The sequence below is a fragment of the Somniosus microcephalus genome, chromosome 6 (assembly GCF_052327205.1).
Source record: "Somniosus microcephalus isolate GS21.2 chromosome 6, FLI_Smic_1.0, whole genome shotgun sequence".
Lineage (NCBI taxonomy): Eukaryota > Metazoa > Chordata > Chondrichthyes > Squaliformes > Somniosidae > Somniosus > Somniosus microcephalus.
Window position 1 is genome coordinate 38,854,442 of NC_140992.1, and position 16,241 is coordinate 38,870,682.

Here is a 16,241-nt window from a genome sequence, read left to right on the forward strand (position 1 = left end):
TTTCCAATGCCACCTTCAAAGTGTCACTTTGGCTTACAGTGGACCCCTCCCCCCACTCACAGTCTACAACCAGCAAATTTTAAACCGCCCACCGCGTACCACCTGCGGCCTCTCCACCCTCAAAGTCCCGCCCCCCTCCTTGTTCGCTAACCTCACCCGTGACTGTAAACCCGTCGCTACCAAGGGCAGGCGGTACAGCGCCGGGGACAGAGCTTTTATTAGCTCTGAGGTGCAGCGACTCCTGAAGGAGGGCATCATCGAGGGGAGCACCAGCCCCTGGCGTGCTCAGGTCGTAGTCGTTAAGACCGGCGATAAACACCGCCTGGTCATCGACTACAGCCAAACCATAAACCGGTACACCCAGCTGGACGCACACCCCCTTCCCCGCATATCTGATATGGTCAACCAGATTGCACAGTACCGGGTATTCTCCACCATCGACCTCAAGTCAGCCTATCACCAACTCCCTATCCGCCCTGAGGACCGCCAGTATACCGCCTTCGAGGCGAACGGCCGCCTCTACCACTTCCTTAGGGTTCCCTTCGGCGTCACCAACGGAGTCTCGGTCTTCCAAAGGGAGATGGACCGGATGGTTGACCAGAACGCGCTTCAGGCCACGTTCCCTTATCTAGATAATGTCACCATCTGTGGCCACGACCAGCAGGACCATGATGTTAATCTGGAGAAATTCCTCCGTACGGCCCAACGGCTGAATCTCACATACAATAAGGATAAATGTGTGTTTAATACCTCGGGCCATGCCATCCTCGGCTGCGTAGTAGAGAACAGAGTCATCGGCCCCGACCCCGAAAGAATGCGCCCCCTCATGGAGCTTCCCCTCCCCCACTGTCCAAAGGCGCTGAAGAGAACCCTGGGGCTCTTCGCTTACTATGCCCAATGGGTGCCGAATTATGCGGACAAAGCCAGACCCCTCATGAAGTCCACCTCCTTCCCCCTGACAGCAGAAGCAGGCGCAGCCTTCTCCCTCATAAAAGGAGACATTGCGAAGGCCACAATGCACGCAGTGGATGAGTCCATCCCTTTCCAAGTGGAGAGCGATGCCTCCGACTTCGCCCTAGCGGCATCCCTTAACCAGGCGGGGAGACCTGTGGCCTTCTTCTCAAGGACCCTCCAGGGCCCTGAGATCCGACACTCTTCTGTCGAGAAGGAGGCCCAGGCGATTGTGGAGGCGGTACGGCGCTGGAGGCATTACCTGGCAGGCAAACGATTTACCCTCCTCACCGACCAGCGTTCGGTTGCTTTTATGTTTAATAACAAGCTGAGGGGCAAAATCAAGAACGACAAGATCTTGAGGTGGAGAATTGAGCTCTCCACCTACGATTACGATATCTTGTACCGGCCTGGTAAACTCAACGACCCCCCGGATGCTCTATCACGAAGTACTTGCGCAAACGTGCAAGTTGATAGACTACGGACCCTCCACAACGACCTCTGCCACCCCCGGGGTCACCAGACTTTACCACTTCATTAAGGCCCGCAACCTGCCCTACTCCATCGAGGAGGTCAGGACCATGACCAGGAACTGCCAAACCTGTACCGAATGCAAACCGCATTTCTATAGGCCGGACAGAGCAAGCCTGATAAAGGCCACCCGCCCCTTCGAGCGCTTGAGCATCGATTTTAAGGGGCCCCTCCCGTCCTCTGACCGTAATGTGTACTTCCTCAACATTATTGACGAGTACTCCCGTTTCCCCTTTTCCATCCCCTGCCCAGACATGACCAGTACCACGGTCATCAAATGCCTGAACGACCTCTTCGCCTTTGTTCGGGTTCCCGAACTATATACATAGCGACCGGGGCGCATCCTTCATGAACGAGGAACTTCGCCAGTTCCTGCTCGCGAGAGGTATTGCTGCGAGCAGGACCACCAGCTACAACCCCCGGGGGAACGGCCAGGTGGAAAGAGAAAACGCGACAGTTTGGAAGGCCGTCCTCTTAGCCCTAAAGTCTAAGGGCCTCCCAATCTCTCGCTGGCAGGAAGTCCTCCCGGCAGCACTCCATTCCATCCGGTCACTGCCATTAACGCCACCCCCCATGAACGAATGTTTGTTTTCCCCAGGAAGTCGACTACGGGAACCTCGCTACCAACATGGCTGACTTCTCCGGGGCCCGTCTTGCTGCGGAAGCACGTAAGGGCCCATAAAACGGACCCCCTGGTCGAGAGGGTGGACCTCCTGCACGCCAACCCCCAGTACGCCTATGTGGCATACCCAGACGGGCGGGAGGACACTGTCTCCTTGCGAGACCTCGCACCCTCGGGCACCCCCGAGATACCACCGTTACCCCCCACCACTCCCCCAAATCCAGCTCCTGTAGACGGCATGCCGGAACCCCAGGAGCCTTCGTCGACCACGCAGACACCAGCATTACCATCGGATACTGCACCGCCGCCGCTGCTGCGCCGATCAGAAAGGCTTACGAGGCCTCCTGAGAGACTGACATACACGAACTGGTAGTACACTTCACCCCGCCGGACTCAATTTTAAACAAGGAGTGAATGTGGTAAACCACTGTTACCGTTCACAACCGTTCACTATTGTTACACTGTTGTTATCACTGTTTACACTGTTGTTATCGCTACACAAGGTTACCTCTGGCCACGCACACTGCTATACCTGGGCTTACCTCAGCTGACTCCGCCCATGGCTCCGCCTGCTTGCCCAGGTATAAAGGTGACCGCTTGGCTAGTATTCTCCCTTGTTGGAACCGATCGCCCACGAGGGTGGGCTCTGTTATTTAGCCAATAAAAACCTATAGTTACAACCTTAACTCGTCGCTTTTCATGGAATGAATTGATAGGTATATCAAGTGGCAGGTAACATTTGTGCCACAGAAGGACAAGGGCAGCAGATGCATGGGAACACCACCACCTCCCAAGTTCCTCTCCACGTCGCACACCATCGGGATTAAGAAATATATAATCGATCCTTCAAAATCCTGGAACTCCCTACCTAACAGAATTGTGGGAGTACCTTTACCACATGGACTGCAGCGGTTCAAGAAGGCGGCTCACCACCACCTTCTCAAGGGCAATTTGGGACGGGCAATAAATGCTGGTCTTGCCAACATCGCCCACATCCCATAAACGAATAACAAAAAATGGTTTAAATTTTCCATTGCACCCATGTCATCTTGGATCCAAATTCACCCTAAAGAAACCATACTTTCCTGCTCCCCAAGCCACGAGTTGGTCATTGGACAACCCCAAAGTTCATGTTTAAGTCTTTGCTCGGCAAACAGCAGATACCAGAAATTTGCAAGCAACGTGCTGAGCTGCTTAACTCCCACAAAGTACATTGCCACTATACTCTTGACCGCTATATGGACACCCATTCATATCCCATTGAACGGTAATTCATAGTTTGGAACTTCTAAACGAACAGCTGAAGGGCTTCCTTCAGCGCAAGTGCGGGTCTGAAGCTGTAAGGTGGATCTGTGTCAAAAAAGGGAAGAGAGTTGCAGGGAGGGCTCTAGCATGTCTCCTGACATGGCATGTGTGAGACTATACAGAAGTGGGAATTCCCCCACCCCCATCTGCCCCGTGCCATGCAGAATTTCAGTAGACTGTTTGAAATTTAGAAGTCCATTACAGTCCTTGTGATGTATGTTCATTTTGAAATGGAAGGCAGTAATATTGATCCATGCTTAAGTAGATACTAGAGTTTGCTTTCAGTTGGGTTTTAATCAATCAGTCTGTTGTGCAATTCTCCATCTCATTGTTTGTAAGCTGCTAAATAAACCTTTCAGTCACTGTTGAGCAGTGAATTTCTGCTTAGCTGATCTTTGAGAGCAAACAATTGATTGTTACTTAAATCCCTTTATCTTCAAGAACAGATGGACAGATGTTAGTGTAGGTTATGGACATACGGAAACTGTTTTTATGCTAAGCAGTTTCTCCATCAACTGTGGATTAAACACTTTACGTTTGAACTCTCGTATTGTGTCTCTGGTTTAATAAAAATTATTTATACACTGCTTCCTGACTGCTGCAAAGCTACTTTTAAGATTTATGTGTGTTCATAAGCGCCCAAGTGGAAGTTGGGCCTTTCTCCCCGCAGGTTGGTTCACTCATCCGTTAGATCTCTAGTGGAAGATTGATCACACACTTACATTGCCAGGTTTCTGCAGCCTTGGGGTCTCTGATAGACCAGGAGTGTAGACAAGGTGGCACTTGAGGCACTGCAGACTGCTAAAAGAGATAGTTGTAGCCAGCACTACTGGTAACATAAAGTAGCTTTCCATTGAATATAGTTAGTCATGTTCATGTCATGCAGACCAACAAAGTAGTGATGCCTGTATGAACTTTCCTTAGCCATTGGGGAAGGTAAATAGTTGTTTGCGACTTTACATGCCACACTTCTGCTATATAAATGCAGCATGAAAGCACACTGCTACTATCTATCATGTTATTTGATTAACACATGCCTTTTTTTCAACCTGATTTTCTAGTTTTATTGCTGCAATGATGCAGTCAATGCCAAAACTATTGAGTTTCTCCTCTACATATCAGCGGACTAATCCAGTTGGATATGCATTAATCTGTTTCTCACTGGCTTTGTTTTTTTAATGGAAAGCATTACATTACACAGTAGATCATGAAGGTCCATGAGTGAAAAGATGTAGTTCAAGGACCACATATAAAAGACCATAAACCTTTAAAAGATCATTTTCATGTACAAATAACTAGCTTTCCCCGTTAAGGATTTGTATGGGAACACCCCCCAGACTGCCTTCTAATATCATATGACTTACCACTTTTTTATATATACAGGAAACTTTTGTTTATCCGGAGGTTAAATGTCCGGAAAGCTCTATCTACCGGCAAAATTCAGGAGTCGGTTCAGATAAAAAAAAAATCTTTTCGTTGCTTCTTTTCTCCAGTCCTGGCTCTGCAAGCGTCTCTGTAGCTAAGCAACAGCTTCAGCTAGACGCTTGCAAGCTGCGCCAACTGTTTTGAAGCTGTTGCTAAGTAACAGGGTTTGTTGCTTCACACGGAGCTCTGAGCTCTGTATGTTTTAACATTAGCGCTGGTTTCTACGGCAGTTTTGATCTAACGGCACCAGCTCGGTCCCGTCGGTGCCGGATACCAGAAAGTTTCCTGTACCATATCTAGCATTATGCCTATCCGGTTTTGTTCCAAAAGCAGTTCACTCAGTTTGACAAATGCTATTTCATTTAGACATGGGCAGTGTTATGCATATGGGCAGGACCAATGCTAAGCATACTTGCATCTTACAATGAACTGATCTGAATCCTGTGGTAAAAGAATAAGATCTTGGTACCATAGTTCATAACTATCTAAAGGTCCACAACCAATGCAGAGAAGATATAGACTATCCATTATAAAATGAAACATAGCATTTTGTCCTTGTACACAAGATCTTGGTTAGACCTCATTTAGATGGCTGTGTCCAGTTCTGATCCCCTTGCATGATGGGTGATATTGAGGCTTTGGAAAGGGTTCAGAGGAGGGCCACAAGAATGATTCCCAGTTTGAAACACTTTAGCTACCCAGCGAGGCTTGAAGAACTGGGACTATTTATTTTAGAGAATCTTAGACTATGGGGTGATTTGATTGAGTTCTATAAAATAATGAAGGGACTAGATTGTGTACATGCTGACATTTCGATTTGATAGGTTAAGGAGGACTAAATTACATAAGGGAAGAAATAGATTAGATGATAGAATATTACCAGGGGTACAAGGGTTAGATTATGAGGAGAGATTACATAAACTACATTTGTAATCCCTGGAATATAGAAGGTTATAAGGGGTGATTTGATTACGGTTTTTAGGATTTTGAAAGGAATTAATAGAGTAAATCAAGAGAAACATTTTCTGTTGGTGGGGGAGTCTAGGACAAGGAAACATAACCTTAAAATCAGAGCCAGGCCATTCAGGAGAGAAGTTAGGAAACACTTCTTCACACAAAGGGTGGTAGAAGTGTGGAACTCTCTCCCACTGAAAGTAGTAGATGCTAGCTCAATTAATAATTTTAAATCTGAGATCGATAGATTTTTGCTAGAGAAGGGTATAAAAGGAGATGGAGCCAAGGCAAGTGCATGGAGTTAAGATACAGATCATCCATGATCTCATTGAATGGCGGAACCGGCTTGAGGGGCTGAATGGCCTACTCCTGTTCCGATGTTAGGCGATTCTCCGTTTCCCAGAGAATAGTATACCTGTGGAACAGATCGTTAGCTTCTGCAGTAAGTGCTGATTCACTGTTCAAGAGAGCGCTGGACCTGTTCCTGGTTGGGGCGGAGATTGCATCATACAGTTAGGTACTAATTAATAGTCATGATCAATCTGGTCTCCTGGACTAGTTTTGATCTGTTTATTCACCTTTTTCAGGAGGTTACATGGCACCTAGGAGTAGGGAGTCTCTTGACATGCTGCATAAGACATCACAACTGTATAGAACAGGCTAAATGAACCAGGCGGTCTTTTCCTGTCTGATGGTTTTTGTGTGCTCTGTTTTCTGTTACTGTGTAAATAGTTTGAAAGAGTCTTTCAGTCATCTTATTATTTTGTAGCTTAGAGTAGAAAAGCAGTTCTGCTTTTCAGGATAGTACAGAAAATGTTTTATGTTAATATTTTCTATTCCTAAAAGGGGCAGTCACTTTCAGTTTGCATGCTAAGTGTTGATTTCAACTTCTAGAAGCCAGTCACACACACTCAGCATCTCCACCACTTCATATTCAATTTAATTTAGAAGTAGAAGGATGTACTTGAGGAATGTTTTTGTATTCACTATCACTTGATCAAACTCTGTTGCAGAAATTTCACATTCAAAAGGGAATTGAATATATACTGAGAAGAGAAACATTTGCACGGTTGTGCGAAAGAGCAGGGGAGGGGGACTAATTGGGCAGCTCTTTCAAAGAGCCGGCACAGGCATGATGGGTCAAATAAGAAATAGGAGCAGGAATAGGCTAATTGGCCTCCTCCTGTGCTGTATGATTCTATGAAATGCTGCTATGACTATTGGATGATCAAAGTATTATTTTCCTTCCCCATACTTCATTTAGGTAGTGTTGGGTTTGCCTTTCCTGATGGTGAATCCAGTTGGATATATGGCAAGAGCGTTCGACCTTGGCCGCCAGTTTCTCTTCAAGTGGACAGTGAACTGGCGTTTCCTGCCTGAAGAGGTCTTCCTGAATCGTTACTTCCACCTTATGCTGCTGGTGGCACACCTGACCATCTTGATTCTTTTTGCACTCTACAGATGGAACAAGTAGGTATATTTACATCAGATTTGTGTGCAGTAAGTGCATTCAGTCTGTGCGCAGGGTTCGGGTGTAGAATGCACGTCACATAGTGGAAATAATTAGGTCTGCTTGTTTAATGGTAACTTTTTTGTGTGACATTTTTGTGCTTGTCAAGTTGAGAAAAGTTTCCACTGGAGAACACAACACTTTTGACACCCTGTGGTAGTATCAAGCATTCCAAGATCAGATATAGCACAGCCAGAAGCAGTGTTAAACTCCCTCTATTCTGCTCAGTGATGTGTGCTCCCTCTGCTTTAGTCGTCGTCGTACGTGTCTTCACACTGTTCCCTTTGGGGAACTGTATGAAGTGGTGGAAGGATTTCTGGCCGCGATTAACGCTCCTTCCATGACCGTAACCATCTTTGTACCAGCCATTAGGGTGGTTAGTCCTATGGCGGGAGGGTTTTACGGGCTCCCACAACCCATACGAGGGGGGGGGGCCACCCACACCCACGGACGCAAGTATCCCGCTGGATGTCAACCCAGAATTTAGAGCCGGAGCTCCGACTCCACTTGCCGGGACTGTCTGGAGCGGGGTTCGAAACACTACACCTTCTGGCCCAGCGGCGGGGATGCTACCGCTACGCCAAAGGCCCACTCCCTCTGCTTTAGTAATGTGTCTGAATGCAACCTATGAAGAATATTTCTTCCTCCCCCCCCCCCCCCCCCCCATCTGTCCATGCTTTAGTTGATTATTTTCCTTTTCCCACACCAGCCAGTACTACGGCCCTTCACTGAAATTGCCAATTGAGCCAACTTGTGAGCCGTTTACTGCTGTGGAAGCACTAGCGCTTACTTACCTCCTGGATCCAGCAGTCCTCGCCTCGCACTAGCTGGCAGGTTTCATGAGGCCTGCAAAACCTGACCAGCTGACGTTAAATTCAAAATGGAGGTTAAAGCAAAGGCTTCCAGCCTTATTATAATATTTAAATAGATGACCCGCCTCCTGGCAGCGGATTGGCTGCTCACCCCTGCCCTTCCTCCGTTTAAACCGGAAGTGGGCGGGTTCGGTTCGGGATTCACTTTTTTAACACTTTAACTTCTCACCCGACCCCAACCCATCTGTTTTTTAGGTTAAAATTCCCCCTTGTGTTTGCACCATTGGGAAGGATCCAAAGATTGAGCTCCATATGATTAGGAGGCAAGCCAGATGGGTTGGATATTGCTGCCCTAGATGTTGAACATTTTTATAGTCTTTTGCATAGAACAGGAGTGGTAAAATGTTTGTTATAAAACATTATGTACAGTGAGAAGGACTTCCAATAACCCACAAGAATTCCAACTTATTCACAGCCCTTTATTTTAATTCTGTTGAGTTGCTTGCAGATATTGTACTAATTTCAGTTCCTTGGTTTATGTGCCCCAGATCTGAGGAGGGAGTGTTTTCACTTCTGAAGGCCCCAGAAGAGAGAAAAACACAGCACCAAGCTGTGACAGCAGATCATATCCTTCCAAAATTGATAGTATCATTAACTATATTTATGATAGTAAAAAGTAAGACACAACACAGATGTCAGGAGTAGCGAATGGTAAGACACTCTCATGGTGCAACGTAAACGCAAGTACTAACACTCTAAATCAGTGGTTTTCAAATGAGTCCATGGATACTAGGGAGTCTGCAAGATAATCAGCTTCCTGCCATGTCAGTTTTATTACTGTGTATATAAAAATGTTTTCTGCAACAATGACATTGTTTTCCTTTGGGTAGCTCAAACTGACCTTCAAGATATGTGTCATAAGAACATAAGAAATAGGAGCAGGAGTAGGCCAATCGGCCCCTCGAGCCTGCTCCGCCATTCAATAAGATCATGGCTGATCTGATCCTAACCGCCAATCCACTATCTCCTGAATCTAACAGAATTAGACACACGAAATAGGAGCAGGATCAGGCTACACGGCCCCTGGGCCCGCTCCGCTACCCACAGGGCCATGACCGATCCGAACCTAGACTCATCCCTTAATTCCCTTTACTTCTAGGAAACTGTCTATTTCTGTTTTAAATTTATGTCTTTGTGATAATATATGCATACTGTCCCCGGGAATGTGTCAGTATTTGCAGGGGGTCTCCAGGAGTTCGTTAATATTAGTAGTCCAACATACAGTGCTCCTTTTAGTCGCAGAGCTGATTTAATCAGCTTGACTGATGTTTTAAATCTCTAAATGCCTCATTTTTCCTTTACTGCTGAGCACAGATTGTATTTGTTCTCTTCACCTCGAATTTCATTGGGATCTGTTTCAGTCGATCACTACACTATCAGTTCTATGTCTGGTACTTTCATACTCTGCCATACCTCTTGTGGAGCACCCATGTGAAAAAGCTTGCTCATCTTCTCAAGTAAGTGTCACCATTTCACTGTATAACAGCACATATACCACAGTTCTTTGTATTGAAATATATGTGTAACATTCCAGGTCTTAAATGAGTTGTTTACAATTACATTTTTCTTTTAAAATCTCTTAACAGATGTTGAAAGCAGGAAGTCAGAGAAATTAAAAATCTAACAATTCTGAGTTAAATAGATAATAACTCAATGAGCAATTTGTACATTTTGATGCCAATAAAGGTTCCTTCTTTCAAAAATAACTTCACACAAAAAGAATATTGTATAGTTTATATTGCATTTTACTGTTTTTCTCGATCAGTATTTAAAAATTTAGAACATAAAATGGTTTTATTTCCTATATTAATCCAGTTTTCTCCAGGATACTTGAATTCAAAGTATGGAATCTCTAGTCGTTTTCTAAGTTGCAGATTTGTAATTAGTGAGAGTGACCATTTTCAAAGAATCGCCTGCTAGTGAACAATAACGAGTTTGTTTACTGTGATACTAAAGGGGAACTGCATTCATATGTTTTGCCACGTTATTGTGCTGTCTTTCTGTATCTTTTTGATTAAAACAGCTAGTCGGATGCAGACTGGAAAAAAGCATTTGTGTCGAATTTCTCTTTCTTCCCCCCCCCCCCCCCCCATAGTAATTCTGCTTAATTCTGTTCCAGTTATGTACAGGAAACTTTGTGCTATCCGGCACCCACGGGACCGAGCTGCTGCCGTTGCCTCAAAACTGCCGTACTCTCTCGAGTTAATGTTGAGAGATGCGGAGATTCTTATCTCCGTATTTGACAACAAACACTGTTGCTTAGCAACAGCTTCTAAACACTCTGGTATGGCCTGCAAGCTCTGTATATGAAGCTGTTGCTATAGCTACAGACCTTGCACAGCTTGACTGTTCAAACAAAGCAAAAAAAACAAACAAAAAGAATAAAAAACGGCTGCTGATTTTTGCCGGTGACTCCAGATTGCCGGATAGCTCACCTCCGGATAGCACAAAGTTTCCTGTATAAGTAGTAAACGGTCTCCAGAGCTTAAGGTATTTTCATGTTGCTGGAGCCGATTTAAATGAATTGCATTTAATAGGAATGGTTATACCTGTACTCACTGCATGACCCAATGCATTGGGGCTTACTATTTATTTAGTGCTGGGCACGTGCGGATGTCCTTAATATAAGTTAATGACATACAGGTTGATGCAGATTACCTACGTGTAGAATTGTACTGATTGACAAAGGGTTAAAAGTAGGCCATTTCAAAATGATGTTGATGTCATCTTTTATTCCTCTTTCAGAGTCCTTATTCTGGGATTAATTGAGCTGTCCTGGAATACCTATCCCTCGACTGTGAACAGCTCGATTTCGCTCCATGTGTGCCACGTGATTATTCTACTATCTCTCTGGTACGGTCATGCTGATCCTGCGAAGAGTGCGCCCACCGATGACCCAGATGTATTGAAAAAGAGAAAATGATTTATTGGACTTGAAGATTGCCCTCCAGCAAGCCAACAGTGATTTCATAATTTAATTTATCTAGTGGAGAATTTAAGAAAGTGAAACTCTTACTCAGGGTGGCCAGGTAGCTGCCAGTCTGAAGTATGTTACAGATTTGTGGTCCTATGGCCATTATAGACACCAAACAATTTCATATGAGTTGGATACCTGCAGCTTTGTTTTTTGGATACCATTTTTGCACTTGCCAGCTGTCCCCTTGTGATTTTCTCCCTCACTATCTTTTAGGTTGTGGTTTACAGTGAATACTTTTTGCTGTGAAGTAGACAAGAGCTATTATCCTATGAGAATGGACATGGAGCAAAACATCAACACTGTACTTAGCTATGGAATAACGCTGGTTAATAGCAGTAGCTTTAGACTGATTTGTCTTCACCGTGTGGCTTCTCAGCATCATGTGCATGTACTTCTCTTCACTTTCACTTACTCAGCAAGTCACCTTTCTAGGAAAAATAGTGAGTCCTTTAGAAGGTTTGAGATGTAAAATCAGTGACTGCCACAGTTTTAAGAATTCTGTTTTAAAAATCAATATGTTTAATTGCAGATCAGCTTCATTCTTGATGAGTAATTTTTTAAGAATAATTTTTTGTGTCTACTTTTCTAGAATGCATTAGAATCTGTCTCTAATCAAATGATAGAATGAATGAGAGATTATTAGACGTTCAATTGCATCAATAGGAGTGGCTGTACCAGCACAAAGGCAGCAACAAATTGACTTGGTAAAGATTTACTTACATTAGATATCTATATGTGGTCCACATTAAATTAAAGTCCAAGGGTTACTTCTATATTTGTCCTGTGTGGGTTAGGCGTTCTCTACATATGAGCTATAAACCGGGCAAGTTATATAATCATAGAATAGTAATTGACATTCGAGGGTAGGTCAAGTGTGCTAGTGTTCACTTTTCAAGCATACAGTGTAAGAATAGCACCTATATAAATGGCAAAGATTTCCCATACAAATAGTGTATGGTTTCCATATGATGAGGCTGACTTTTTTACAATGTATGCTCTAAAGTTTTGGTGAATAGACATAGAAATTTATTTTCAGTAGACATTGAGTTTGTAATCAAGGGGAAATCGTTTTATGAAGGAATGTTGAACAATAATTTAAATATTTATATTTGGCAAATAGTGCTGTATAAACAGGATAGAGGACTCTAAATTGATAGATTATCTATATATATAAAGCGGCTCTTCTGTCTGTCTGTCCCGATGTCTGTCTGTCTGTCCGTGTTCTATACGTTTGAAAGTTATAGAGCGTACCGACACGCGCGTCGCCTCAAAAGAAAGCTTGCGATTCCGGACCGGTCATAGGCGTATTTACCTTTTGGCCGGACAAAAATCCCGCCCGCGGTATCCGAAAAACGTTCAGCATTCCGCTCATTAGCATCTCATTAGCGACCGTGTGACGTCGAGGTCGACCAATCGGACGGCGGGTTCCTGGCGCGTGCCGTCCTACAGTTGAGTGTCGAGTGACTCGACGATTGACCAATCCTACGCTTCGGTGACCTGACCGGTCGACCAATCGGTGCGTGTGTGGGCGGGCCTTATCCTTCTGAACCGAGGTGAGTGGCCGCCATCTTGATTTTTCACGATTTTTTCCCCCACACTTTCTGTGTGTTAGGGAACTAAGGTAAATATTTGAATTGTGTGTTAGGGAATTAATTAACAATTTATTTCAGTTTTATATTGTGTTTAGCAACCCCCCCCCCTCCTCCTCACCCTCGCGCAGGGGGGATTTGGTGCTGGTCTCCAGGCCCGCTGCAGGCAGGCCTGAAGCTCCAAAAATTTCTCTCTCTCTCTCTCTCTCTCTCTCCTTCTCCTCTTCCCTCTCTCTCCTTCTCCTCTTCCCTCTCTCTCCTTCTCCTCTTCCCTCTCTGTCTCTCTCTATTCCCCCTCTCAGGTTTGACGGTGTCGGGGCCCAAAGTGAGCCGCTCTAACGGCCACCAGCCCGCGGGGTTTCCCTGCCTACTCCCCGCGGGCCGCCTCGCGCCGCTGGCACTGACCGTGCATGCGCCGCCCGCCCGCGAGAGCCCGCTCTGGCTTTTTTTTAAACGGCAACCACGCATGCGCACGGCCCGCCACCCCGTGACGCCAGCACGCATCAGTTTAAAAAAAATGAAGAGGCCGCCAGTTGCGCAGCCGCCTTGACGCCGGCACGCATGCACACGGCCCCCGTGACGCCAGCACACAGCCTCGGGAGATCGCGGGGGGTGCGAGCCTCGGGGAAATCGGGGGGGGGGGGGAAGAGCCTCGGGAAATCGGGGGGGGGGGAGAGCCTCGGGAAATCGCGGGGGGGGGGGAGAGCCTCGGGAAATCGCGGGGGGGGGGAGCCTCGGGAAATGGCGGGGGGGCGAAGAGCCTCGGGAAATCGCGGGGGGGGGGAGAGCTTCTCTGTTCCTCCCCCCAGTCTCTCTCTGTTCCCCCCCCAGTCTCTCTCTGTTCCCCCCCCCCAGTCTCTCTGTTTCCCCCCCCAGTCTCTCTCTGCCCCCCCCCCAGTCGCGCTCTCTCTCTCTTCCAACAACAACATGCCCTCGAAAAAGCCTCGGCAACGCCGGGCTCACCCCAGCTAGTCTATATATATAAAACGGCTCTTCTGTCTGTCCCGATGTCTGTCTGTCCCGATGTCTGTCCGTTCTCTATACGTTTGAAAGTTACAGAGCGTACCGACGCGCGCGTCGCCTCAAAAGAAAGCTTGCGATTCCGGACCGGTCATAGGCGTATTTACGTTTCGGCCGGACAAAAATCCCGCCCGCGGTATCCCAAAAACGTTCAGCGTTCCGCTCATTAGCATCTCATTAGCGACCGTGTGACGTCGAGGTCGACCAATCGGACGGCGGGTTCCTTCCTACAGTTGAGTGTCGAGTGACTCGACGATTGACCAATCCTACGCTTCGGTGACCTGACCGGTCGACCAATCGGTGCGTGTGTGGGCGGGCCTTAGCCTTCTGAACCGAGGTGAGTGGCCGCCATCTTGATTTTTCACAATTTTTTCCCCCACACTTTCTGTGTGTTAGGGAACTAAGGTAAATATTTTAATGATGTGTTAGGGAATTAAATAACAATTTAATAGGGGGGGGGGAGAGCCTCAGGAAATCGCGGGGGGGGAGAGCCTCGGGAAATCGCGGGGGGGGGGAGAGCCTCGGGAAATCGCGGGGGGGGGGGAGAGCCTCGGGAAATCGCGGGGGGTGGGGAGAGCCTCGGGAAATCGCGGGGGGGGGGGAGAGCCTCGGGAAATCGCGGCGGGGGGGGGAGAGCCTCGGGAAATCGCGGGGGGGGGAGAGCCTCGGGAAATCGGGGGGGGGGAGAGCCTCGGGAAATCGCGGGGGGGGGGAGAGCCTCGGGAAATCGCGGGGGGGGGGGAGAGCCTCGGGAAATCGCGGGGGGGGGGGGAGAGCCTCGGGAAATCGCGGCGGGGGGGAGAGCCTCGGGAAATCGCGGGGGGGGGGAGAGCCTCGGGAAATTGCGGGGGGGGGCGAGCCTCGGGAAATCGCGGGGGGCTCGCACCGCCCGCACTGACCGCGCATGCGCCGCCCGCCCACAGCGGCCGTCCATCAGCCGCGCGATACGCGGTGGACCTCAGCTCCGGACCTCAGGCGCTAGGCAGGGGGAGGGGCCGGAGAGAGGGATAGAGGGGAGCGGGGGAGGGGCGGGGGTGGGCGAGGGGGTAGGGGAGGGAGACAGGGGAGGGAGGGAGAGGAGGGGAGGGAGGGATAGGACAGGGAGAAGACATGACAGGGAGAGGGGGCACACACAGGGGCAGGGAGACCAAGCGCCCCAAAATTGCCCTCACAACGCGGGGCTCCCCAGCTAGTAGAGTATAAACTACTTATAATGCAGTCTACATAACAACCCCTGTGACATTTGAAGGTTCTGTGTTATCACCCACTTTCCTCCCTTTCATTAATTTACTGCATTCCCTGCACACATGTATCCTACCTGTGGAGTATAACTGGGCATTTTTGTACAAGTTCAGTTGAAATGAATTTTGAAGAGACATGGAGCTGGATTTTCATTGAGGAGTCGGGTGGGAGGCAGGACTACAACTTTCGGGGTTGTAGTCCTGCTTCCATCGAGTTCTAGCCAACCCACGCGATTTTGACTTGATTGACCTTGTTGAGTCCGCTGGGTGGGCTCAGCAGGCCAATTAAGGGCCACCCGGCAACAGGTGACATCACAGATTGACATTTCATCTGTCAAGACCTTTTGACAGATGAAATATCAGTGTTTCACAGCTGTTTGAAGCTGTCAAACACTGACAATCTGTACTCTTAAGTTAATTCCTTCCTCTCAGGATGAATTAGAGATCTCCCCGGAACAGAAAGCTGAATGCTGCAATTTTTGACAGCTCGCAGCCATTCTGCTTTCTGTGCCGGTGAGATGAGGGACTCCCGAGACCTGAAGGAAGGAAGGCTGTAAAGGTATGTAAAACTTATTTAAACACTTTACACCCACCAAACACACTTACCTTTGCACTCATGCACCCATCACTCACCTGAACACCGGACATCTCGACCCCTCCAAGCCCTTCATCCCGACGGTCCGCCTCCTCTAACTTGGCATGGTTTGGAGCCGTCGGGAATCCCACACTTCAACATTAAAAATAGGGATTAGGCTAAAACTGCAGTTAAAAAACAGGCAGTTAATTGGCACTAATCCCCTTCCCGCCTCGGGGAGGCGGGTCCCAGTGTGGGGCTGGTACCCGCCTCCTTTGAAACTGGCAAGGAGGCGGGATGGGGTCGGGACCCCCGATTTCAGAATTTTAACCGCCCACTTGCCTCCAATCCCGCCTCCACGGCCCAATGAAAATCCTGCCCTACATGTTCACAGAAAGTTCCAAGCACGCACTAGCTTCCAGAGTGTATTGAAGTGAAGCACTTCCCTGAACATGAAGGATAGTAGTCAGGGGACTTGAAAATCCACAGTGTTTGCATCTTGGTTTAAGTGCTAGGATTCAGCTGTCCACTGCCTCCACCACTAAAGCTGCCAAAATTCACGGGGTCAGGGAAAGAGCTAACGCTTATCGAGCCTTTGGTGGATTGTAGGCACATCTGGGGCACCCCCAAGCCAGAAAACCTAGCAGAAGGCCCCACTAGCTCCCTGAAC

General features: G+C 47.6%; 1 protein-coding gene across 1 annotated transcript in view; it reads left to right on the forward strand.

Annotated features, from left to right (window-relative positions):
* alg3 (ALG3 alpha-1,3- mannosyltransferase) overlaps nucleotides 1-12,344 on the forward strand; it is a 49,040-nt gene extending 36,696 nt beyond the window's left edge. The window contains exons 6-9 of the mRNA XM_085990060.1: nucleotides 7,053-7,258; nucleotides 8,659-8,734; nucleotides 9,482-9,627; nucleotides 10,916-12,344. Coding sequence (XP_085846186.1) covers nucleotides 7,053-7,258; nucleotides 8,659-8,734; nucleotides 9,482-9,627; nucleotides 10,916-11,093 — 606 coding nt within the window. The 3' untranslated portion in view covers nucleotides 11,094-12,344. The remainder of the gene's footprint in view (nucleotides 1-7,052; nucleotides 7,259-8,658; nucleotides 8,735-9,481; nucleotides 9,628-10,915) is intronic.
* The last annotated feature ends 3,897 nt before the right edge of the window (nucleotides 12,345-16,241 follow it).